Source organism: Capra hircus, chromosome 13, assembly GCF_001704415.2.
Source record: "Capra hircus breed San Clemente chromosome 13, ASM170441v1, whole genome shotgun sequence".
Classification (NCBI taxonomy): Eukaryota; Metazoa; Chordata; class Mammalia; order Artiodactyla; family Bovidae; genus Capra; species Capra hircus.
Window position 1 is genome coordinate 2282501 of NC_030820.1, and position 27559 is coordinate 2310059.

The following is a 27559-nucleotide window of genomic DNA, read 5'->3' on the forward strand; positions in this document are numbered from 1 at the left end:
TTGCTGCTCCAAACTCTGCGGATGCATCCTGTATTCAAGAGCAGATTACCCCGACCTGTCCTCTCTCGCCAGCTGCAGGCATGTTGTGGGGTGGGGGTGGGGGTGGACCTCTGGGGATTAGTTCACTGCTGAAGAACATGGTTCAACAATGTCAGGGCCTCCGAGAGCGCTGGGGCAGACAAGGCCAGGTTAGATTCATTTCACTTTTAATTTGGTAATGGGAAAACCCACATATAATGACCAAATACAATTTACTTTGAACCATAATAACATTCACGGGGAGATGAGTTCATTCATATGCAAAAGACGCCTCAAGTCTCCATCAGAAGGGACAGATGTCAGAGCTATTGCTCTGAGTCACCTCTTTGTGTGTTTTATGAGCCTTAATGAACAGCCTACAGGAGACCATATGCAAAGGAAAAAGGTCTACAGGCAGCACTCTCCGTTATTCTATTAGGCGATTAAGCACTTCTTTCTTTCTTTCCCTCCCAGCCCTTCCCCTTCTCAGATTGTTGGTGCAGCCTATCAGATTTCACCAGCCTAGTCATTTCATTACCCATAAGGCCCCTAAAGTGTTTCTGAAAAGTGATCTGCTGGGACCCTTAGGAGATCAGGAGCTGCAGTTTTGTTCCTGGAGCCTTGGTTGAATCTGGGTATGCCAGTACCACAAAGAATGGTGAGTCACTAAACTTGATTCAGTAAGGCTGAGCACACTGGTTCAACTGCTCTTTCCTTCCAGGGAAAGCAAAGTGATAGCTGAGCAATGAAAAGTCATTGCACTGGTGACTCCAGAAAGAGGGTCTGGGGAGCCATGCCACTGTTTTCCTCGCATCCTCTATCTTCACTCAGAACCCCTTACTTCACTGTCTGTCTGGAATGACGTGGGCCCAGCATGGCTCACTTTGCTGCTCTGTGCAGTGGAGATGAAGTGGGCAACGTGGAAGGGTTGGTCGGCAAGGAGTCATCACAGCTATCCATCTACAGTGGTGATGGTTCTTGCTTTCATGCTGCTAAATCTTCTGTTCTCTCTTAGCATCTGGCTTTCATAGGAGGCCTGAGAATTTCATTTCCATTTTGGAGACCAGAGAAAGAATTGGGGTGGCAGGATTGGGGTCCTTAGGCCAGCTCAGTCATGACCTAGAGCTTTGCATGACCTTGAGGAAGTCACACAACTACTCTGGCCTTCTGTGACCCAGATCTCTAAAGTGAGGACAGTTGTAATTATGAGACTGCACAGAGTGACTGAGTCAGATAGAACTTGTTACCATATTTTGAAAATATGTGAAAGTTTATATCGATAGGATGATCCTGTGACTGGGACAAGAGATGTGGGGACATGTTTTCCAACCAGAAACATTCCTGAGTATAAGGTCTGATACTGAGGATGTGCCAAGTGATAACTCCTTTACATTCATCAACCTTTTTCCAGCCACAGGCCAAGCTGGAAGCAGGTACTGAGATGCCCTATTTGCAGATGAAGGACCTGAGGCGCAGACGAGATCACACAGCTGGACAGTGCTTGAATCTTGGGGATCTGACTCTAGAACGTGTACTCTTCAATGTCTTCTCTAATGGGTGAGACAATCTGAACTCTCTTCTGCAAAATTAAATATGACCATCACTCAAGGTTGAGGGAATGCATATGGGAGACTCCAGGGATCCCTACTCTTAATGCTTTACCTATAGATCACAGTCTGGTGACTCTAGAAGCCTGTCAAAGGAGTCCAGCCTACCAAGAACAGACGGAGTAAAGTGCGCTCCTGTGCACCAAATCCATCTGTGAGTCAGCACCCATTCCTTGTCAGCAGGGTGAGGGCTGCCCGTGGTGTGAGTATCTGGGCCCCGAGGGCTTACATCCATTCTCCAAAGCCTTATGTGCCTCGTCTTTTTTTTTTTTTCCCTGTAGAAACAGAAACATCCTGGAATCGATAGACTTTGGAGTCAAATGGACCTAACTTTGGATCTTGGCTCAGCTGTTTGTCTCACATCCTTGGACATCTAGAAATATTAAGTCCCTTTGAGTCTCAGTCCTTCACTGTAAAAAGGGAAATGATCTTGAATTCTTCAGGAGTTGTCATGAGGACAAAATCAGGTCATGTTTGCAAAAGGCTTAGCATAGCACCTGCCACACGGTAAACCCCAGCATCACATCACAGCAGTCATCCATCTAATAGAAGCTATACACACAGACTGATGTATGTAGAGGATACATAGTAATAATTATGCTACTGTAAGTATTAACTTATTTAACCTCACTCTGCATCATAAGGTGTCTTTATGCCTATTTCACAGATAAAGAAGTAAAGGCGCAGTTTAGCAGTTTGCTCAGTTGTAAGCGGTGACATCAAGACTCAAGCCAGGGAGTGTATCTTCCTGACCTACAGCCTTGACTACTGGAAAGCACTTGAGAAACGACAGTGAGGGGGAAAGGGTTCCCAGCTGGAGCTGCTTCTGCTCTCATGTGACACTGGGCTGTTTCTAGAGATATTCTGGTTGCTGTAAGTGAGGGAGGGGTGCTATTGGCCTGTAGTGAGCAGACAACAAGGATGCTGCTGACTATCCTACAGTGCAGGAGGCACCCCCACAACCAACAGTTACCAGACCCCAAACGTCGACAGTGTCCAGGCTGAGAAATCCCGCTATAGAGTAGAACAGGGTGACACAACCCAACCCTCCACTGCTGCAGGTGTCGGAGGAGATTGTAAGAAGCCAGGTTAAGGCTTGGCACCCACAAAAGCTATTCCTGTGCCACTGGGGCTGTAGCCAGTGTCTAGTGAGGGGCTGAGCCCAGAAAGCTGGGTCCCAGCTCTCCTATGAGCAGGCTGACCAGGCTGTTTACTGAGTCTCTCAAAGCCCTGGTGGGCTCATCTGTTCAAAGGGGGCAAGAATTCACAGGACATGATGCTCAACAAGGCAACACATGAATCTGACACCCAGACAGTGCCTAGTCAACTGGCAGATCAGGGATGATACTAGGGGCTTCTCAGCAGCTGGAGCCAGAACAAGGGATGGGTGTCCCAGGCCAGCACCAGACACCTGAGCCAGCAGCCGCCTGGTCCCTGGAGAGTGTCGGAATAAGCACAGTCGCATGCGTGGCCAGGAGCTCCAGCCAGCTTCCCTCCCTCTAAGGCAGGCATGTCTGCAGGGCAGGGTGGAAAACAGTGTCTTTCCACACTTTTGTAGTTCTGTAAGTCCTGTATGGATTTGGTTTGACCTTATCTTCCTCTTAAGGATTCATCTGCTTAGCCCCAGCAGAAAAACCATTTAGAAGTAGAGAGACGGATGCCAGTATCTACATATTCATAACAACCTTAATTCTTGTCACTCTAATGGGAAAATTAGGTAGGTAGATAACATTGCAGGTTTTTTTTTTTTACTATAAGTTATGCGTAATTTTATTTTTTTCAATTTAAGCCAAAATGTAAAACTGGTCTCTCTCTCTTTCTCTCTCTTTCATACACACACACACACACACACCCTCCTCATTTTTGCTCTATCTGGAAACCAAGTTTCACGCTTTCTCTCATTATTGTGAACATTACCACCGGTTTCTAGAATTTTCCATGAGGCAAAGTCAAATTATCTGAGTTGTGATCGTCATTTCTTTTCTCAGCAGAAAATCCAAAAGTGTTTGGTAGATTTTCAAGAGTTTAGTTCTAAGGACACAAACACCTAACTATTTTTAGAATGATGTTATATTTTAAAGCAAACATTTTAATTACTAACAGGCCCCTCACCTCCTACCCTCCCACAAGACCTGCTCATGAATTTCTCATGGGTCTCCTATGAAACATGGAACAACAGCTTGGAGTTCTGATTATAAGGGATGAAAACGACTTGGTAGGAGTGTTATGTGGTTTTTTCCTGAGCCATAATAGTTTCTACATTGTTTCTGGGTTTGAGAAAACCAGATGTCAGGGCAGCTCTGCTCTGCCTTATGTTTGGGAGTCTGCAAGAAGAGGGCACGGTAAGGATGGGGCAGTTTATCCCCTCCCTGCTGCCTCCTCCCTTCACTCCATCCCCTCTCTATTCCTCCAGTGAACCTAAAGTTCTGGTGGCCACGAGGACCTCTCGTGGGTTTTACTGGCAAATGCAGTTGAACTCCTAAAATTACATATACCAATATAATGGGAAGAATGTTGAATTGGGAGAAACTCCAGGCCTGGATTCTTGTTCTTGTTTTGTAATGAGCAAATGAAACCTTAAGTGTGCCATGTGACTTTCTGGACCTCAGTGTCCCTTTCTGTGAAATGAATAGGCAGGGGATGTTGGTGGTTATATTAAATCTTAAATGCCCCAAGGGATTAGGCTAATGGGAAAAATGAGTGAAGTGTGCTAGGCAGAGCTTATCTTTTCTAATTGGGCTAGCTTTTATCTCCAGACAGTTCTGTTTCCAATGCTACGTGGAAACATGGGCCCAGGGACAACAAATGGTTCCATCTCTCACAAGGGAAACCTGAGACTCAAAAGCTGAGCATTCTAAGTGAAATATCTTGGCTTTTCAGATGTTGAAAATGACTGCTGGATGACTAAACACGTTAATGGGCAAAATACAGCTCCATGACTGAAAGGTTAAAGCCTTGGAACACAATTTCCTCAACAACAATGACCTAAAACAGCTCTCAACACAAGCATTCAAATATACTGCACAGACAAATCATATTCAACCATGTATAGCCAAAACAATTCTGAGGAAAGAGAATACATACAACTGGAGGTATCATATTTCCTCATTGCAAACTATATTACAAAGTTAGAGTAATCAAAACAGGATGGTTTTGGCATAAAACACACTTAGATCAGTGGAACAGAATACACCACCCAGAAATAAACCCCACACATGTAGTCAATTATTGAAAAAGGAGCCAAGAATGTACAATGGGGAAAGGGTAGTCTCTTCAATAAATGGTGCTGGGAAAACTGGACAGCCGTGTGTCAAAGAATGAAATTCGACCCCTATCTTAAACCAATCACACACAAATTCAACTCAGATGGATTAAAGGCTTGAAACCATAAGGTTTCTAGAAGAAAGCTCTTTGACATTGTTCTTTGCAATGACTTTTTAAGACTTGACACTAAAAGCAAAGGCAACAAAAGCAAAAATAAACAAGTAGGACTAAATTAGACTAAAAAACTCCTGCTGAGCAAAGAAAGGGGCTTCTCTGATAGCTCAGTTGGTAAAGAATCTGCCTGCAATGCCGGAGATCCTGGTTCAATGCCTGGGTTGGGAAGATGCCCTGGAGAAGGGAAAGGCTAACCACTCCAGTATTCTGGCCTGGAGAATTCCATGGATAGCTGGAATTCTCTGTTCCATTGGTTTGAGATACGGGTCCAGTTTCTTTGTATTCTGTATTCTGTTATTCTGTTCCATTGGTTTAAGGTAGGAGTCCAGTTTCACTCTTTTACACACGGCTGTCCAGTTTTCCCAACGCTATTTATTAAAGAGACTACCCTTTCCCCATTGTACATTCTTGGCTCTTTCTTCAATAACTGACTACATGTATGTGAGGTTTATTTTTGGGTTGTGTATTCTGTTCCACTGAAGTGTGTTTTATGCCAAAACCATCCTGTTTTGATTACTATAACTTTGTAATATAGTTTGCAATGAGGAAATGTGATACCTTCAGTTGTACAGTAAAAAAAAAAAAAACACCAACATAATGAAAAAGCAACCTACAGAAAAGGGGAAAATATTTTCAGATCACATATTTGATACGGAGTTAATATCAAGTATGCTGGAAACTCATAGCAAGGAATTCAATAGCAAAAATACCATATTACCATATATCATGATTTAAAAATGGGCAAAGGACCTGGATACCAACAGGTATACAAAAAAGGGCTCAACATCACTAATCATCAGGGAAATGCAAATTAAGAGCACAATGAGATACTACCTCAACCTGTTAGGATAGCTATTATTAAAGAGGTGTGTGTGCTAAGTTGTTTCAGTCATGCGCAACTCTGGTGGACTGTAGCCCATCAGGCTCCTCCGCCCAAGGGATTCTCCAGGCAAGAATACTGGAGTGGGTTGCCATTTCTTTCTACAGGGAATCTTCCTGACCCAGGGATTGAACCTGCCTCTCTTTATGTCGCCTGCACTGGCAGGAGAGTTCTTTGCCACTAGTGCCACCGATGCGGATGTGGAGAAAGGAGAACCCTTGTGTGCTGCTGGTGGGAACGTGTACTGGCACAGTCACAATGGAAAACAGTGAGGAAGTGTACAAGAAATGGAAAGTAGAACTACTACACGATACAGCAATCCTGCTTCCAGGTATATATCCAGAGGAAACAAAATCATTATCTGGAAAAGATGTCTGTACTCCCATGCGCATTGCCACGTTATTAGCATAGGCAAGATATGGAAACAATCTATGTGTCCATCAACAAATGAATGGATCAAGAAAATGTGACTCAGAGAAATGTATATATAAAGGAATATTTTTCAGCCTTGCAAGAGAAGGAAATCTTGAACCTTGTCATCCGTAATAACATGGAGGAAACTGAAGGGCATTATGCTAAGTGAAATAAGCCATACAGAGAATGACAACTACTGCAAATGGTATCGTTTAGATGTGAATTTTAGAAAATGAAGGAAGACGTCAAACTCATGGAAACAGAGAACGGAAAAGTAGTTGCCAGGGTCTAGGAAGCGGAGAAAAGGAAGTTGGTTAAAGGATACAAAGTTTCAGCTCTAAGGTCTGAGGACGGATTGTATCACATGGTGATTGTAGTTGACAGTACTATATTGTAGAATTGAAATTTGCTAAAAGAGGAGAAGCTAAATTTCTCATACATAAGCAAAAAGGTAAATATGTGAGGTGATGAATGTCAACTCAGTGAGGGAAATCCCTTCACAGTGTATATGTAGATCAGATCATCATCTTGTACACTTCAAATATCTTAAAATTTTCTCAGGTATAAACTTGGTAAAGCTGAAAGAAATCACATTATTTATTCCTAAAGTAAGCACCGATGTTCACAAACTGGAGCCTGTAACTAGATTCAGCTACAGAACGTGTTAATTTGCTTAGTTCATTCTACAGCTGTGATGCTCCGCAACCTTGGGTTGGGTGATGTGCATAGGAAATTACGCAAATGATCTCCTGCGTCATGACGCAGGCATACGGCTTCCTAGAGCTTTTGTCTGTCAGTTAGACAGGTCTCTTTCCAACCATATCCCTGGGGAGAAAATAGGAAAAGGCAGTCATGACACCTTCATCATGGGAGTTCAAATAGATAACACAGTGAGATGGAAAGCACTCTCAATATTTACATTTTAATTGGCAGTATATATTTCAGGTCTTTATTTCCTTAGGATTTATTTTTATATATTGGGAACTAAAGTGATAATTATTTTGCTTTTTCTAGAGTATGGCTTAAGTCACTCTCAATATGTCTCTAAAAGACTTCAATATCTTAGATTATGTTTATGAGAAATAATAAACAAAGGGAAAATATTGGGCATTGATAATCAATCAGACGATGCAGGCAGCCCTGCCCTCCAAGATTTGCTGTGCGGCTCACCAAGCTGTTGAAGAGACAGTATTGGGTTGCAAACGTCCACGATCATGCTTCTTGAAGCCAAGTCTCCCTCAACTGGTCTGAGACCTCTGTAATCTAGAGCTCACAGCCAAATGGCCCATCTTCACTTAGCTGTAGCAGGGAGGTAGCAAAAACATTTCTAAGTTAACTGGGAAAATAAGCTGCTGGCACACTTTCCAAGGTATTTTGCAAAGCCAGTAACTCCTCCAACAGTGGTTCCCAAACTTTGGGATATCATGGCCCAGCTACATTTTAAAGCAAATTTACAACAGTTAACATTAAGAAAAAAATATCAAAAGAGAAATTACAATAAGACAAAACAAAATAAAAAGCACACCAAGGAAGGCCTAGCAACCAGATTCCATCTATCCTAAAGTTGCACACACACACACACACACACACACACGACATGTCAACACTAACCTAGTAGAAAGAACATACTCTCAAAATACCAACAATCCCTTGAATTGAATACGATTAACTTTATTAAAAACTTACCACATTATCCTGACTTTTTTCCCCTTGTTGGCAGTTCTGGGTACCCTTTACCAGAGTGGAGGAACTACTGTATTACTTGCTCTGGCAGTCTGTAACTCTATACTCCATAACACAAGACACTGCCATACCAGCACAGAACATTTATCACGAATATAGCAGAATATCTTTTGAAAAAAATTTTCTTTGGCCTTTTAACCCAGATAGCCTGTAGGAACTCCACAGAGGACTTGATTTTAATGAATAAATGTGTCTTGCCCTAAATTCTCTGCTCTGGGGGCTTGAGGATGGAAACCAGGCAGAATTTTGATAAGGATTCTCACTTAGAGACTAACCAGCGCTCCAGAATCCAAATAAGAGGGTGGTGGAGCGCACCTTACGGAGGTCCCGCATGCTGGAGGGAGGGAGGCAGTGAACGTTACCTTTGGAACGCACACTGCGGGCTCAGACAGGCGCGGGTACGTGTAGGAGCTGTAGGAGTGTCCTTGGGGGTGGGTTTTAAATGCACTTTCTCCGAAGGGCATCATGGGCTCCTGGAGCCCGGAGCCTGACCGGGACCTCTGCCGCATGGCGGGCTGAGGGCTCGTCTGACACAGGTGCGATGACTTGGGCCTCCTGTCATAGTCATCCAGGCTCGGTCCCCATTCACTTTCGCTGTACGCCAGGCTCTCCTTTGAGCATCCACTGGTCCCTGCAGTTCTAGAAGGCATGAACTGGAATGGATAATCCAGAGGGGAGCTGCCGGAGGCTCTCTGGAAGCCCCACTTGAGGTCACTGTACTCGCTGGGTTTGCTCAGTGAGTCCAAGTGTGCGTGATAATCTGCAGGAAACCGGGCTCTGTCGGACTGCAAAGGCTGCATCTCAGGATAATAGGCCTCCCCGTGTTGCATCTTCAATACGTGCCCATTTTGCCTGGCAGAGTGGCTGCCTTTATAAAACGGCTCCAGATCATCTCCATAGAGACTCTTTTCTCTGTACTTTTCAGATGCATAGTCAGCAGTGGTGTCAGATTCGCTGGAATACTGCGAGAAGGTGAGAAAGCCGTTTTCTTCTCGATGGCCTGGACCACGGCTGGAGGCGCCCTGGTCTGGGGTGGGTGGGCTTTCCTTCCTCAGGGAGTTGGAGCGGGTCACGGAGATGTTGTCAAAATCCTCCAGCAGGCCGTTGATGGAGGTCTCCTTGCAGGGTTTGTTTCCTCTAACGATTGTCTGGGAATAATAAAGGGAACACTGTTTAAAGAAAACATTTCACACTTTCAAACTGATGGAAGAATCCTATTCTGATTCTGTCCAGTTTAAACCACAGAGGAAAATAGGCCCCAGGTGCATTTCATTAAAAAACGATAAAGAAAAAAGCCTGTTGGTTGTTTGATTTCTTGACTAGTGAAATAAATCAAATATTAAACAGTAGTCTCAAACTGCAAATTCTTCCTTACCTGTCTCAATAGAGATATCAGATACCAAAAGCCATTTAGAAGGCTATTTATAGGGTATCACTCTTTTATGTGCCAGTTCATTGCTTCTTCACTAAACTCTGTCTAACAATAAGCTGATGATTATAATTTTAAGGTCATAACTCTTTGCATATAAAACTATACTTACTATCTTTTTACATTCATTATCCAGATTACTTCCAAAATTAAAACAATTGTTACTTAAACAGTAACATACTTAGAAAGAGGTGCACATTTTTTGTAACCTTTTTACGAAAGACACATAATAATTGAAGCGATCAGATTTCATAGAATAGGAAAATTTCTAAGCTGTAAATAGGGAATTGCATGAAGATTACTTGTATGATTTAATTTGTGATCAAACGTGATATAACTGTAATGGTTTCTTGACTGTAGGTGTATCATCAGTATCATCATTGCCAAACTTTGCATGGCTTGGTAATGATGTGGTTGTACCTGAAACTTAGTGACAAACTGCCAAGCCCAAATGTTCCCTTTAATGAACCTAAATAACACCAGGATGAATAGCAGGAGCGGAAAGAAATCAGAAACTACTTACAAAGCTAGTCAGCTGCACCTTGATAATGAAAAGGTTTTCAGTAGAATATGACAAGGGTGGATAAAAGAACAAAGTGTGACTTCAGACTTCCAGGAATGTGAGAGGAAAAGACTGTGGAGGAAGAAGCAAGGAGTTCAAAGCCATCTCAGTTAGTACAAGAGATTTCAAACTGGAAGAAAAAGTCAAAGTCCTCCTAGACCTGTGTTTATAGATCAGCGCTTCTCCAACTACCACAGTGAAAGACAAGTTGTTTTTTTTTTCCACCTCAGTCAGTCCTGGACTTAAGCCTTGGTCTTCACCTTTTCTTTTAAGTAAATGTTTAAGTCTGGAATACTTTCAGATTAACACAGAACCTGCAAAAAGAGGTCTCATATATGTCTCATTAGTCCCAATGTTTTTTATTAATCACATTTTAAATTTAAACTTTCTATTTTATATTGGAGTATAGTTGATTAACAATGTTGTGATGGTTTCAGGTGCATAGCAAAGTGACCCAGCCATACATACAGATGTATCCATTCTCCACTGAAACTTCAGGGAAGTTGCTAGTGCCATTGTTAACATCTTGCAATACTACAGTTTATGTAGATTTCATTAGATTTTTTTCTTAGTGTTTCAGAGTCCTATCCAGTCTACCTCACTACCTTTATTTGTCATGTCTCCGTAGACATGAGATAATTCTCAGACTTTCTTTGATGATCTTGACAATTTTAACAAGCACTTGTCAGTTATTTTACAGAATGTCCCTCAACTGGGTGTATCTGGTATTTTTCTCATGTTTAAACTGAGGTTATTGGTTTACGGAAGGAAGATCACAGAGTAATATACCAATTTCATTACATCACCATCAGCATGGCTATCACTGATGATATTGAGCTTGATCACCTGGCCATGGTAATAGTTGCCAAGTTTTCACACTGTAAAGTTTTGCTTCCCTCCTTCTCCCCTCTCACTGCACTCTTTGGAAGCAAGTCACTAAGTGCAGTCCATACTCAAGTGGTGTCCAGTCAAGATCTACCTTCCTGGTGGGGTGTATCTACATAAAGTACTTGGAATTCTTTCGCATAGGACACTTGCCCACTTTCCCTATTTATTTATTTTTAGTTTTATATCATTTATGTGAATCAGTAGGGATAGAATCATGACTTTGATAGAAAGTGAAGAGGAAGTAAAGAGCTTTTTGATGAGGGTGAAAGAGGAGAGTGTAAAAGCTGGCTTCAAACTCAACATTTAAAAAACTAAGATACAGCATCTGGTTCCACCACTTCATGGCAAATACATGGGGAAAAAGTGGAAACAGTGACAGATTTTATTTTCTTGGGCTCCAGAATCATGGTGGACAGTGACTGCAGCCATGAAATTAAGAGATGTTTGCTCCTTGGAAGGAAAGCTATGACAAACCTAGACAGTGTATTAGAGACATCACTTTGCCAACAATGGTCTGTATATAGTCAGAGCTATGGTTTTTTCAGTAGTCATATACCAGATGTGAGAATTGGGCCATATGAAAGGCTGAGCACCAAAGAATTGATGCTTTTGAACTGTGGAGCTGCAGAAGACTCTTTAAGAGTCTCTTGGACTGCAAGGAGATCCAACCAGTCCATCCTAAAGTAAGTCAACCTTGAATACTCATTGGAAAGGCTGTTGTTGAAGATGAAGCTCCAATACTTTGGCCACCTGATGCGAAGAGCCAACTCATTGAATAATACCCTGATGCTAGGAAAGACTGAAGGCAAAAGGAGAAGGGGGCAGCAGAGGATGAGATCATTAAATAGCATCACTGACTCAATGGACATGAATTTGAGCAAACTCTGAGACAGTGAAGGACAGAGAAGCCTGGCATGCTGCAGTCCGTGGGGTCTCAAAGAGCTGGACACAACTTAGCAACTGAATAATACGATTATTATAATTCGATACAGGCATACTTCATTTTTAGTGTGCTTTGCAGATTTCTTTCCTTTTTTTTTTTTTTTAAACAAATTGAAGGTTTATGGCAACCCTGCCTCAAGCAAGTCTACTGGCATCATTTTTCCAACAGCATTTTCTCACTTCTTGCCTTTGTGTTACATTCTGGTAATTCTCGAAATATTTCAAACTCTCCACCAGCAAAAAGGATTATAATTCACTGATAGCTCAGATGATCATTAGCATTTTTCAGCAATAAAGTATTTTAAAATTAAAATACTTTTAGACATAATTGTTTTTAGATATAATGCTATTGTACACTCAATAGGCTACAGTATAGCATAAACATCATTTTTATGCACTGGGAAATCAACAAATGTGTAGGTCTTGACTTACTGCAGTATTTGCTTTATCGTCGTGGTCTGGAGTTGAACTTGCAATATCTCTGAAGTTTACCTATACTTTGTTGTTTTGTTGCTCAAACTGTATCAGCTTTGGTTATTAAGAGTTCTTTGAGACTGGCTGCTGTGCCCCTATGACAAGGCCCAATTCTTTTATTTTTTGATCACTTGCTTACTTTCTGGCACTCTGACAGTGCCAGAAAGTACCTGAAACACCCTGAGCTTAGCTTGTATTTTCTCTGCCCCTGCCCTAAAATCAGCCATTTCTCCATGGTGCCCTGGCCCCTTTTAGTGGAGGGTGCTATTAGAAACCAGTGTCTGGCTGCTGGGTGTGCACACTGCTACCGGGCTGTCACTGCCTCCAAGCCCCTTCAGTGATGAGAGCCATGAAACTGTCACATGTAAAGTGACCCATGTACACACACATGTCTATAATTCTACCCGTTCATCTCTATCTGTAGTAAACTTAACACAAATTCAGATGGATGTCTCTGAATCGAATCTAGTACCATGTGGTTCATTCTAGTTTCCCCCCTTATTATTTACTTCTCTGATGCCCCTGGACATGTAGACGGTGATGGAGGGTGTGAGGGATTAAAAAGCAGTTTTAAAACACATTGATACTCTCATTAAACAGACTGCCTTTGGGTGGACACAAATGTGCAAATAGAAAATGAATTTAGAATGTTTAAATACAACTCATCAGTGAAGGTAAGTTAAAAGGTGAAGGTTATTATTTTCTCCCATTCTGAAGGCTGTCTTTTCACCTTGCTTATAGTTTCCTTCATTATGCAAAAGCTTTTAAGTTTAATTGTGTCCCATCTGCTTATTTTTGCTTTTATTTCCATTACTCTGGGAGGTGGGTCATAGAGGATCCTGCTGTGATTTATGTCAGAGAGTGTTCTGCCTATGTTTTCCTCTAGGAGTTTTATAGTTTCCGGTCTTACGTTTAGATCTGTAATCCATTCTGAGTTTGTTTTTGTGTATGGTGTTAGAAAGTGTTCTAGTTTCATTCTTTTACAAGTGGCAGGCCAGTTTTCCCAGCACCACTTGTTAAAGAGATTGTCTTTTCTCCATTGTCTATTTTTGCCTCCTTTGTCAAAGATAAGGTGTCCATAGATGCATGGATTTATCTCTGGGCTTTCTATTTGTCCAGTCCAGGTTTGATGCATGAGACAGGGTGCTCAGGGCTGGTGCACTGGGATGACCCTGAGGTATGGGATGGGGAGGGAGGTGGGGGGGCGGTTCAGGATGGGGACACATGTACATCCATGGCAGATTCATATCAATGTATGGCGAAACCCACTACAACATTGGAAAGTAATTAGCCTCCAATTAAAATAAATAAATAAATTTAAAAAGATATATACCTAGAAAGGCAATAGTGGCAATAAAATGGACTATAGCTGCCAAAAAAAAAAATAAATAAAAATGGTGAAGGTTATAGAGTAAAGGAAAGATCAGAGAAAAACAAATGAAAAATCTTGGAAAGTTTTCAGGAAGAGGAGAATTTGTAAGCTAGGTCCAAAAGAGATCAACATGTGTAAACTGCACTTACTGAGTGAGTGAGTGACTTACTGAGTGACTGTCACTTACTGAGATGATCAGGATGTGTCACAGTGCCACATATATAAGGCTATCAGGATGCCGTGTGATCACAGGAGAAACACTCCCTGCTCAAACTTGCATCACAATCACTTGCCTCTGGAATTTATACACAGAAAACCTGTTGGTTCATCTTCAGCAAATTAATAAATGACTATATTGAGGGCTAGACTTGGAAATTCCCTACCAGGACACAGATATTTAGAAGAATATTTTCTTCTTCTTCTTCTTAAGAAAAGAAGCAGAAGCAGAAGCAGAAGCAGAAGCAGGAGAAGGAGAAGAAGAAGAAGAAGAAGAAGAGCCTTCTCTGTATGATGTGACTCCTTCAAGATCAGAACATTATTGAACACTTCCTTTGAAATTGCTGGGTCCTCAAATCTCACTATTTCCCCACCAATACCCTTACAAGCTAATTAATGATTTGAGTGGGCAGACTTGAAATTAACTCCAGTTCTGGAGAATACTGAAAGAAAAGAATATAATTGACAAAAAGAAGCATCTATCTTATCCATCCATCCAGCCATCCATCCACCTATCCACCCATTCTTCCACCTATCTGGAGAGTGATATCTATAGATAGGTATAATAGATATCTGTAATATCTAAATCTATACTATCTGTAAGGATTTTTTTAAAGTGATTACTGAGCAACTGAACTGACCTGAAAGCAATAACATAATTTGGGATAGATTTTTCTCTCATTAGTTGTGCTATAAAAATCTTACATTTGAAAAAGTAAAAACCAAACCATGACAAACAACTATTCCACAGTTTTTTTATTGCTCAGTGTGTGTAGATTAGATTTTTGTAGGAATTAGAGAGTCGCCGTTTCAGCATACAGATTAATCTATGGCCTTAGAATTGGAAAGTCCACTGTTTCTGTGCATTCGTCATTGAATGGCGGAAGTATGTTCAGTTTACATGCAAAATTATAGTGTGAATCCAATAAACAGAATTCTATGCATTTGTTAATATGGAAAAAGAAATATTAATATTTCTATGAGCTAAATGCTAATTAAAAGAAAAAACAAAAGACTATTCACTGAGTAGACCATTCAGGTATGACCTAAATCAAATCACTTATGATTATACAGTAGAAGGGAGAAATAGATTTAAGGGACTAGATCTGATAGACAGAGTGCCTGATGACCTGCGGACAGAGGTTCATGACATTGTACAGGACACAGGGATCAAGACTATCCCTGAGAAAAAGAAATGCAAAAAAGCAAACTGGCTGTCTGAGGAGGCCTTACAACAACTGTGAAAAGAAGAGAAGTGAAAACCAAAGGCGAAAAGGAAAGATATACCCATTTGAATGCAGAGTTCCAAAGAATAGAAATGGAGAGATAAGAAAGACTTCCTCAGCGATCAATGCAAAGCAAAAGAGGAAAACAATAGAATAGGAAAGACTAAAAATCTCTTCAAGAAAATTAGAGATACCAAGGGAACATTTCATGCAAAGATGGGCTCAAAAAAGGACAGATATGGTATGGACCTAACAGAAGCAGAAGATATTAAGAGGAGGTGGCAAGAATATACAGCTGAACTATACAAAAAAGAGCTTCATGACCCAGATAATCATGATGGTGTGATCACTCACCTAAAGCCAGACATCCTGGAAATGTAAAGTCAAGTGGGCCTTAGGAAGTATCACTATGAGCAAAGCTCGTGGAGGTGATGGAATGCCAGTTGAGCTATTTCAAATCCTAAAAGATGATGCTGTGAAAGTGCTGCACTCAATATGCCAGCAAATTTGGAAAACTCAGCAGTGGCCATGGACTGGAAAAAGTCAGTTTTCATTCCAATCCTAAAGAAAGGGAATGGCAAAGAATGCTCAAACTACCACACAGTTGCGCTCATCTCACATGCTAGTAAAGTAATGATCAAAATTTTCCAAGTCAGGTTTCAGCAATGTGTGATAAATGAACTTCCAGATGTTCAAGCTGGTGTTAGAAAAGGCAGAGGAACTAGAGATCAAATTGCCAACATTCATTGGAACATCAAAAAAGCAAGAGAGTTCCAGAAAAACATCTATTTCTGATTTATTGACTATGCCAAAGCCTTTGACTGTGTGGATCGCAATAAACTGTGGAAAATTCTGAAAGAGATGGGAATACCTGACCACCTGACCTGCCTCTTGAGAAATCTGTATGCAGGCCATGAAGCAACAGTTAGAACTGGACATGAAACAACAGACTGGTTCCAAATAGGAAAAGGAGTACGTCAAGGTTGTATATTGTCACCCTGCTTATTTAACTTAAATGCAGAGTACATTATGTGAAATGCTGGGCTGGAATAAGTACAAGCTGGAATCAAGATTGCTGGGAGAAATATCAATAACCTCAGATATGCAGATGATACCACCCTTATGGCAGAAGGTGAAGAAGAACTAAAGAGCCTCTTGATGAAAGTGAAAGCAGAGAGTGAAAAAGTTGGCTTAAAGTTCAACATTCAGAAAACTAAGATCATGGCATTCAGTCCCATCACTTCATGGGAAATAGATGGGGAAACAGTGGAAACAGTGGCAGACTTTATTTTCTGGGGTTCCAAAATCACTGCAGATGGTGACTGCAGCCATGAAATTAAAAGATGCTTACTCCTTGGAAGGAAAGTTATGACCAACCTAGACAGCATATTAAAAAGCAGAGACATTACTTTGTCAACAAAGGTCCATCTAGTCAAGGCTATGGTTTTTAACAGTGGTCATGTATGGATGTGAGAGTTGGACTATAAAGAAACCTGAGTGCAGAAGAATTGATGCTTTTGAGCTGTGGTGTTGGAGAAGAACTCTTGAGAGTCCCTTGGATGTCAGGGAATGTTTAACAGGAGGATTCCTATGTGCTGTTTCTCCTAAGTTCTCTGTTCCTTATCAGTTCCTATTCCGAGAACGAGTAGAGCTGCATGCAGCTCTCAGGACTGAGATCATGAGAAACGTTCTCTGCTTGGATTCCTTTCAGTAACTCCCTTCAGTGACTCTTTTCAGCGTCAGTGGCCTTGTATGTATTAGACTATCCATACTGTGGCTATTGATAAAATTTCATCCTGTGTAATAGCTGAGTAATCATCTTACTAAAGATATATAAGCCTGCATTTCTGCTAATAAAATACGTTTGCTCCATCAGAGCTTGGGTCCCCGTGTCTTTCTTTCTTTCTCTCTCTCTCTCTCTTCCTCCCTCTGGCTCTCTCTTTCATTTTCTTATCGTCTACTCCAGACCACCAGGTTTTGGTCCATTAAAGGACCCCAACACTTGGACTGCAAGGAGATCCAACCAGTCCATCCTAAAGGAGATCAATCCTGAAATTCATTGGAAGGACTGATGCTGAAGCTGAAACTCCAGTATTTTGGCCACCTGATGCAGAGAGCTGACTCATTTGAAAAGACCCTGAAGCTGGGAAAGACTGAAGGCAGGGGCAGAAGGGGACAACAGAGGATGAGATGGTTAGATGGCACCACCGACTCAATGGACATGAGTTTGGGTAAACTCTGGGAGCTGGTGATGGACAGGGAGGCCTGGAGTGGTGTGGTTCATGGGGTCAAAAAGAGTTGGACACGACTGAGCGACTGAACTGAACTGAAGAAATATATATTTTTTAAAAACCAAGTAGCACATATTTATTATCCCTGTTTTGAATCTTAGGCTCAAACCATTTGTCAGCCTTGTGATATTGGGAAAGTTAGTTTACCTTATAACCTTTTAAGTTTCTTAATTCATAGAATGGCAAGAATAAATCCTTGCCTCATAGGGTTAATGTGATGATTTAATGAAACAACATGTGTGGAGCAGTTGGCATGATTCCTGGCATATAGTAAGTACTAATAAAGGTAGTTACATCACTGTTTTATGGGTAGAATTTACTTTTAAATTAGGCTGAAAATAATTTAGGAAAAAAAGAAGCTGCAAAACAACATATAGAAGAAATAAATCTCAGCTTTGTATACTTGGATAAAAAGGATAATCGATGTAGCAGACTTTAAAAAGCTGTCAATTATGAATGTCTTGAATCTAAACTGGACAGCATATTCAAAAGCAGGGACAGTACCTTGCCAACAAAGGTCCGTCTAGTCAAGGCTATGGTTTTTCCAGTGGTCATGTATGGATGTGAGAGTTGGACTGTGAAGAAAGCTGAGCACTGAAGAATTGATGCTTTTGAACTGTGGTGTTGGAGAAGACTCTTGAGAATCCCATGGACTGCAAGGAGATCCAACCAGTCCATTCTGAAGGAGATCAGCCCTGGGATTTCTTTGGAGGGAATGATGCTGAAGCTGAAACTCCAGTACTTTTTCCACCTCATGCGAAGAGTTGACTCATTGGAAAAGACTCTGATGCTGGGAGGGATTGGGGGCAGGAGGAGAAGGGGACAACAGAGGATGAGACGGCTGGATGGCATCATTGACTCAATGGACGTGAGTCTGAGTGAACTCCAAGAGTTGGTGATGGACAGGGAGGCCTGGTGTGCTGCAATTCATGGGGTCGCAAAGAGCCAGACAATACTGAGCAACTGAACTGAACTGAACTGAAGGGTGGTTTGTTTTCAGACCAGTGTTTTTCAAAGGTTACGGTGCACTCAAATCACCAAAACCGCTGTTAAAGAAGATTATGACTTAGCAGGTCTGAGGAGGGGTCTGAGACTCTGGATCTCAAATGCTGCTGCTGCTGCTGCTAGTCTGTGGTTCTCGCTGTCTACTTGTAATAGAGAAGAATGAATCTGACTCCTTGTTGGTCTTTTACTTTAAGCCTCTGTGCTCTGTTGCCTGTGCTTAGTCATGCTGGCTCTGCACCTTCTTAAAAGAATGTTGCCTGTAGCCAGAAATATACAGGACAACCCACTCTGGAGGCTTTGACCTTTAAAAGTATAACACTCTTCTATTTATATAGAGATAAAAAGTTGCAGAACAGAGAATAACATTTGTCTTATGGAGGCTTTTAGGAATATCATGACCTGACCTACCTGGACAAGAAGTTTGCAACAATCGACCACACCCCCTCCCCTTTCAATATACGAGAAGCCTGAACTCTGACTGGGTAAAGTGTTGCTTTGGGACACTAGTTCATCATCTTCTCTGCTTGCTGGCTTTCTGAATAAAGTCATTATTCTTCTTCCAAACAACTGGTCTCCTGACTTATTGGCTGGTTGTGTGGCAAGCAGAATTGAGTTTGGACTTGGTGACATACACATGGTGTTATGTATTTTCCAGATTCTCCTATAATCAGAGTTACTTTTATAAAAATAAAAGTTAGACTGATATATGCTTTTCAGTATAATAGGATTCAGAAATATATATATATATACACTATTAAATATATAATGCATATTTATTATTATATATAGCATTTAATAATAAAATAGCATTTTTATTATTATATATAGCATAGTGTTAAATATATAATATATAATAATACATAAGTAATGTCAGCTATGTACATATTGTGTATATTTTTTGATGTTGTGGTTGGTTATTGCTATAGTTGGTCAATATTTCTGCCTTTCCTATGAAGTGAAGTATTTATGTTTAACCGAAATGAAGACTTTAATAGATCTCAACATTTGAGAACATATTCAATAGTATCATTATCTTACCATAAAATTCCAAGCCTTGGAGTTATTGATACATAAAAGCTGAGTACCACAGGAATGGAGGTGTGGTTGCAAATATTTGGAAAGAAGAAATTTTCATCTATAGTAGAAACAAACAAAACTCCAAAACTGAAAGCACAGTCTACTTGAGGCATTTTCTTGGATCTCCTTTATAGCATTTGAAAATGTTTACTGATGGTATACACGAACCCCTCTTAATTTTCTTTCCTTCAGTGAAAACTATTAAATCAGTGTTAACAAGAAGGGGCTAACAAAATGTCAACATTAAAAATAAATTGCTGACTCATCCTCCAATTTTTTTTTTTTAAAGAAGGGTATAATAACTTTATTTAATCAGAGAAAAAACATTTAACCTGAGGCAATCTGTGTTTCCATGACATGGGTTTCACTTTAAAGGACTCCTAATTGGCAAAGGGATGATAATGAAATCCAAACATGCAGAATTTTACAACACAGCTTAACCAGGCTTCAAATGGTAAGAACTACTATTTATTACTTTCAGCATCTGATGTTTATGAAAGCAAGATTGTGCAGTTTTGCAGAGATCAATAATACAATAACTGCAAGAGTACCAGTAAATCTCATGCTGCAGACCAGTCAGGCATTAAAAATCAATGCAACCCAATCTACTTGAGTTTGACGCCATGGTTCTCATTGTCTCTCCTCTGTGCCTGGACCAGCTCACCGTCAGCTCTGGCTCTCAGTGACAGGGGCCATATTTCATGGTCCTTCTTTCTGAGGCTGCTGGCCGGTGATAAGCTATAATGGATCTGTCCCTAAGAACAGCTGTCTCCCCTTGATCCCAGGAAGAGATGAAAAAGTGCCTCTGCTCTCACAAACTGTATTAACCCTGACAATAATAAAGTGTGTAATTAACAGCTTTGCCCTAATAAGACCTCACATTTCTTTTCAAAACAATGACTTTTATTCTCCTCAAGAATGTGTTTCATTTTGTCTTTCTGGTAAACACTTCTCAGGAGGTCAATAAGCTAGACAGTCCTCTGAGTCGAGGAATAAGCCAGGACCTCTTAGAAAATAAGTGACTTTCAAACAATCCATCTAAACTTATACCCTCTTTGCAGAGAACCAATTCCCTTTTTTTTCACTAAGGAATATGGCTAGAAACAGCTGGGTACATAATCCCAACAAACAAACAGATCTAATATACTTTCATCCTTATGGGAAGAAATGTTGGCTTTTTTTTTTTAACATCAAAAGAACTCAGATCTTTTAACTTCTTTCAGTTTTCTACACACACTTTTTTTTGGTAACCACAGAGAGTGAGGCTAATTAGGTGAGTTAGTCGAGAATCACATACTCCTGCAAAATATGAGAATGAGGGCAGGTTATCTCAGAGTGGAGGAGGTGATGAGGGTTTCTAACCATTAAAGCCATTTTAAATGAATTATGCAACAGTCTTAATCATGCAAAATCCAAATAAACAAATTCCTTTACTAAAAATATTATGTTCAACAGAAAATTAAAAAAATTAACAGAATGCATCTAAGGAAGGTTCGGTGAATTTTGTAGAGATCAAGATTTCATCATTAGAGTAATTGGATTTTCTCTGCCTTTGAAAGCACAATAAATCTGACACATTTAGTCATCAGTGCATACAAGGATAACCCCCAAATGTGATTTCCTATTTATTGTTAACTTGGCAAAACAAATGTATAGTTTATAGCCCTAGTTTTTGCTGCTTGCAACATGCAGAACAGCCAGGCTAAAGTCAACTGAAGTTGGTTTGCCTAGAGTTAATAGTTAGAAGGGTTTTATGTATTTATTTAAGACAGTTTGAGACTTTGAGTACCATAGTTGAGAACTTTACTGCTATTTGCTAGCCATTTTTTGGTTCTAGTGTCTAGGTAGCAGTTTAGTTTATGGAAGTATCTCTGCTCATTAATTTATGCATTGAATTAAACCAAAAATTATTTCTAGGTACAGGGAGCACTTGGAGATTAATGAGACAATATTCCACAGTCTATTTCTTGAGCAAGAGATGTGAGAATTGAGTATCATTTTCTTTAGGTTCTCCATGTTCTATATTCTCATCTTAGCTTGGTTTCCTGACACACAGAGCTGAGACAATGACCAGCATGTGAGCACTTTATTTTGGAAAGTGAGGTGAAGGAATAGTGAGGTGAGTAAACAGGGAAAGGGGTAAGACATGCTTTCAAGCTGGTTGTCTGTGGAGTGTTAGGGCTCAATTCTCAGCAGCAAAAAACCACCAGGTTCAAAAGCAGAGGTAAGTGGTTCAACCGAGTTGGGGGTAGTATGCCTTAGCAATGGCCGGAGGAAGAAAGGTTGGCCTAAAAGCTGTGAGATGGGACAAAAGAGGTGTTCAGTACCCTTTTTTAAGAAAAATATTTCACAGTAAAAATTTAAGGACTTCCCTGGCAGTCCAGTGGTTAAGACTCCATGCTGCCACTGAAGGATACACAGGTTTGATCCCTGGTAGGTGAACTAAGATTCCGCATGCCATGTGGCACAGCCAAAAAAGAAAAGTACAAAAATTTGAAAATAAAAGTTTGTAAATAAATTTCAAATGAAGGTGGAGTCCCCTTCTCACAAACCAATGAGCTTGGATATTGGTATTCTTGATTAATGTGGTATTAACAGACATGCTAGGTAACCACCAAAGATACATGCTCCCTTTCCGCAGGCTGTCCCCAACCAGTGGCCACATTTCCCAGCATCCTTTGCACCTCAATGGACCATCAGACCAACCGTCACCCATGGAACATGAGCAGGTTTTGATGTGTGTCCATCCAAGCCATATTTACAAACAAATATTTTTTCTTCTCTTTATTTTCTTGTCTGTCAGATGGACAGAGAAGATCTAACAGGATACTCTCAGAAGTTGCCAGGAGATGCCAGAGCCACATGATGGAACCTACAATGCCCAGTGACCACGTGCTTTGTCAGGTTCTGGACAGAAAGTTGCACATTGTATAAGTTCAGTTCAGTTCAGTCACTCAGTCGTGTCTGACTCTTTGCAACCCCATGGACTGCAGCACGCCAGGCTTCCCTGTCCATCTCCAACTCCTGGAGCCTACTTAAACTCATGTCCATCGAGTTGGTGATGCCATTCAACCATCTCATCCTTTATTGTCCCCTTTTCCTATTGCTTTTAATCTTTCCCAGCATCAGGGTCTTCTTTTCCAATGAGTCAGTTCTTAACATCAGGTGGCCAAAGTGTTGGAGTTTCAGCTTCAGCATCAGTCCTTCCAATGAATATTCAGGACTGATTTCCTTTAGGAAGGACTGGTTAGATCTCCTTGCAGTCCAAGGGATTCTCAAGAGTCTTCTCCAACACCACAGCTCAAAAGCATCAATTCTTTGGTGCTTAGCTTTCTTTATAGTCCAACTCTCACATGCATACATGACTACTGGAAAAAACATAGCTTTGACTATACAGACCTTTGTTGGTAATGTCTCTGCTTTTTAATATGTTGTCTAGGTTGGTCATAGCTTTTCTTCCAAGGAGCAAACATCTTTTCATTTCATGGCTGCAGTCACCATCTGCAGTGATTTTGGAGCCCAAGAAAATAAAGTCTGTCACGGTTTCACTGATTCCCCATCTATTTGCCATGAAGTGATGGGACCCAATGCCATGACATTAGTTTTCGGAATGTTGAGTTTTAAGTCAACTTTTTCACCCTCCTCTTTCAGTTTCATCAAGAGCTTGCAAAACTGTTAGTTTGCAGACTCTAAATCAGCAGGTCTTATATTGGGCACAAAATCCTGACTTTCGAACAAGCTCTTCAGTAAGGCTGATGGTCTGAAAGACAATTTTAAGTTGCAAAGTCCTAAAGAACAGATCAAGTTCCTTAGATGACTGAGCTGAGGTCTGTATATTCTAAGAAAAATGAGATCACTACTATATCGTAGAGAGAGTGTGGGAGACGAGTTCAGCAACCTGGGTTCTAATTCAAATTCTGTCATGGGCAATTATGAAGCCTTTGTCAAGCTACTTTACTTTGCTGGGTCTACCATTCCCTTTGTGCTGAGATTTGCCTGGCTCCCTTCCAGCTCAAAAAATTCTATTGCTTTGAAGACTCTCTCCACATTCCAGCTGCTCTCAAGAGTTACAGCTAATACAAAGCACCAAGTTTGCAAAGGAATTGTCTTGATTGAAAAATAACCTGACAGATGCTTAATGTCTCAGAGAGAAAATTATGTGTGCTAACAGTGAGTATGTATACTTCCCTACACGTTTAAATTCCTAGAATAGGCACTGACCCTCTATTTTAAACAACTCCTAGGTTAGATATATGAGCCCCAAACCATTTGGTGTCCTGACATGTTCTGTATCAACAATGTCAGATTGCAGTAGGTTGATGCACAATGATGCTAATTCTCCTCTCCTGGATGTACCAAGTCCTTTTCAATGTAACTCGGCAGTTCCTCCCATCAGAAGATGGCATCTGTTTCTCTGCCTGTTTGGCCACATGACTTGCTCTGGCCAAAAGGGTGCAGAGAAAGTGATGTTATGCCTATGCAAGCCTATATGTCTAGAGGCTGTGCAGCTTTGGACCCTGTCCACTTACCATGAGAACAAGCCTGAGATAGCCTGGGGAATGAGACTTATGGAGCAAAGATGGGTGATCCCAGCTGAGGGCATCCTAGGCCAGCCAGCCTACAGCCCACTCAACTGCATGGGTAAACCCAGATGAGACCGAAAGACCTGCCAGCTGAGCACAGCTCAAACTGCCAACTTGCAGAATTGTGAGAGACAACAAATGCTTGCTGTTCTTAGCTCTTAAAAAAACTCATAAAATTTAAAATTTACCATTTTAACGATGTTTAAGTGTATAATTCAGTGGTATTAGCTACATTCACATTGTTATGCAACCATCACCACTATGCATTTCCAGAATTTTTTCATCTTCCCAAACTGAGACTGTGCCCCTTAAAAAATAACTCCTTGCCTGCCTCCCCCCAGTCTTTGGTAACTTTGAATCTACTTTCTGTCTCCACAAATTCACCTATTCTTTGTCTCTCATATAACTGGAATCATATAATATTTGTCTGTTTGTGTCCGGGTTATTTCACTTAGCATAATGATTTCAAGGCTCATGTTGTAGCATGTGTCAGAATTTCATTTTTTTAAGGCTGAATAATATTCTATTATACGTATACACCATTTTGCTTATCCATCCACCTATTGATAGATCACCTTTTGGCTTTCAAATAATGCTATTGTGAACGTCAGTGTACAAATATCTGAGTTCCTATTTTGAATATCTTTGAGGGTATGTAACAATAAGAATCTATAGTCTTTCCCATTCTATTGTTTTCCTCTATTTCTTTAAATTGATTGCTGAGGAAGGCTTTCTTATCTCTCTTTGCTATTCTTTGGAACTCTGCATTCAAATGGGTATATATTTCCTTTTCTCCTTTGCTTTTAGCTTCTCTTCTTTTCTCAGCTATTTGTAAGGCCTCATCAGACAGATATTTTGCCTTTTTGCAAATAAAAATTTTCAAGAAAATTAGACATACCAAGGGAACATTTCATGGAAAGATGAGCACAATAAAAGACAGAAATGGTATGGACCTGACAGAAGCAGAAGATATTAAGAAGAGGTGGCAAGAATACACAGAAGAACTGTACAAAAAGGATCTTCATGACCCAGATAACCATGATAGTGTGATCACTTACCTAGAGCCAGACATCCTGGAATGCGAAGTCAAGTGGGCCTTAGGAAACATCACTAAGAACAAAGCTAGTGGAGGTGATGGAATTCCAGTTGAACTATTTCAAATCTTAAAAGATGCTGCTGTGAAAGTGCTGTATTCAATATGCCAGCAAATCTGGAAAACTCAGCAGTGGCCACAGGACTGGAAAAGGTCAGTTTTCATTCCAATCTCAAAGAAACACAATGCCAAAGAATGTTCAAAATACCACATAATTGCACTCATCTCACATGCTAGCAAAGTAATGCTCAAAATTCTCCAAGCCAGGCTTCAATAGTACATGAACTATGAACTTCCAGATGTTGAAGTTAGATTTAGAAAAGGCAGAGGAACCAGGGGTTAAATTCCCAACATCTGCTGGATCATCAAAAAAATGAGAGTTCCAAAGAAACATCTACTTCTGCTTTATTGACTACCCCAAAGCCTTTCACTGTGTGGACCACAACAAACTGTGGAAAATCCTTAAAGAGATGGGAATGCCAGACCTCCTGACCTGCCTCCTGAGAAATCTGTATGCAGGTCAGGAAGCAACAGTTAGAACTGGACATGGAACAACCAGACTGGCTCCAAATAGGGAAAGGAGTATGTCAAGGATGTATATTGTCACCTTGCTTATTTAACTTATATGCAAAGTACATTATGTGAAATGCTGGGCTGGATGAAGCACAAGCTGGAATCAAGATTGCCAGGAGAAATATCAATAACCTCAGATACGCAGATGACACCACCCTTATGGCAGAAAGTGAAGAACTAAAGAGCCTCTTGATGAAAGTAAAAGAGGAGGGTGAAAAAGCTGGCTTAAAACTCAACATTCAGAAAACCAAGATCATGGCTTCTGGTCCCATCACTTCATGGCAAATAGATGGGGAAACAATGGAAACAGTAACAGACTTTAGTTTTCAGTCTTCAGAATCACTGCAGTCATGAAATTAAAATACACTTGCTCCTTGGGAGAAAATCTATGACCAACCTAGACAGCATATTAAAAAGCAGAGACATTACTGTGGTTTGTCTATTCAAAGCTATGGTTTTTCCAATAGTCAGGTATGGATGTGAGAGCTGGACTGTGAAGAAAGCTGAGCGCCGAAGAATTGATGCTTTTGAACTGTGGTGTTGGAGAAGACTCTTGAGAATCCCTTGGATTGCAAGGAGATCCAACCAGTCCATTCTAAAGGAAATCAGTCTTGAATATTCATTGGAAGGACTGATGCTGAGACTGAAACTCCAATACTTTGGCCACCTGATGCGAAGAACCAACTCATTGGAGAAGACCCTAATCCTGGGAAAGATTGAAGGTGGTAGAAGGGGATGACAGAGGATGAGATGGTTGGATAGCATCACCAACTAGATGGATATGAGTTTGAGTAGGCTCCGGGAGTTGGTGATGGACAGGGAGGCCTGGGGTGCTGCAGTCCATGGAGTCGCAAGGAGTCAGACATGACTGAGGGACTGAAGTGAACTGAACATTGACAATTGCTGTTTCACAGTAGTATAAAGCAATTATCCTTCAATTGAAAATAAATAATAAAAAAAAGGATTGCTGTTTCACGTGGTAAGTCTAGTTTTAACTTTTGAGTAACCCTCAAACTCTTTTCTAGAGCAGCTACCTCATTTTACAATCTCACTAGCAATGTATGAGGGTTCCAATTTCTCCACATCCTGGCAAGTTTCTGTATTATTTATTTTTAAAATTTTATAATAGTCATCCTAAAGAATATGAAGTCATATCTCATTGTGATTAAAAAATTTTTTTTACATGGACATATTTTGAAGTCTTTATTGAACAATATCGTTCTGGCTTTTTTTCTTCTTCTAATGTTTTGGCCTTTTGCCTAGGAGGCGTGTGGAAGCTTAGTTCCCTGACCAGGGATTGAACTTGCACCCCGTACATTGGAAGGCACAGTCTTAACCACTGAACTGCCAGGGAAGTCCCTCACTGTGGTTTTGATTCGCATTTCCCCAGTGATGACTAATGATGTTGAACAGTTTTTTATGCACTCAGCTGTTTGTATATCTTCTTTGGAGAATGTCTATTCAAGTCCTTTTGCCCATTCTTCCTCATTCTTTTTTAAAAATTAATTTTATTGGAGTATAGTTGTTTTGCAGTATTGTGTTCATTTCTACTGTAAAGTGAAGTGAATCAGCTATATGTACATACACATATATGTATATATGTGTGCATATATATACATCTTCTTTTTGGGATTTCCTTCCCATTAAGGTCATTACAGGGCACTAAGTAGAGTTTCCTGAAATATACAATAGATTCTCATTATTTATCTATTTTATACATAGTATCAA

At 40.5% G+C, this 27559-nt stretch overlaps 1 protein-coding gene across 1 annotated transcript in view; it reads right to left on the bottom strand.

The window, feature by feature from the left end:
• Positions 1-27559, bottom strand: part of PAK5 (p21 (RAC1) activated kinase 5) — a 115133-nt gene that overhangs the window by 33514 nt on the left and 54060 nt on the right. Inside the window, exon 2 of the mRNA XM_018056918.1 lies at positions 8463-9248. Within this exon, the coding sequence (XP_017912407.1) occupies positions 8463-9248 (786 nt within the window). The remainder of the gene's footprint in view (positions 1-8462; positions 9249-27559) is intronic.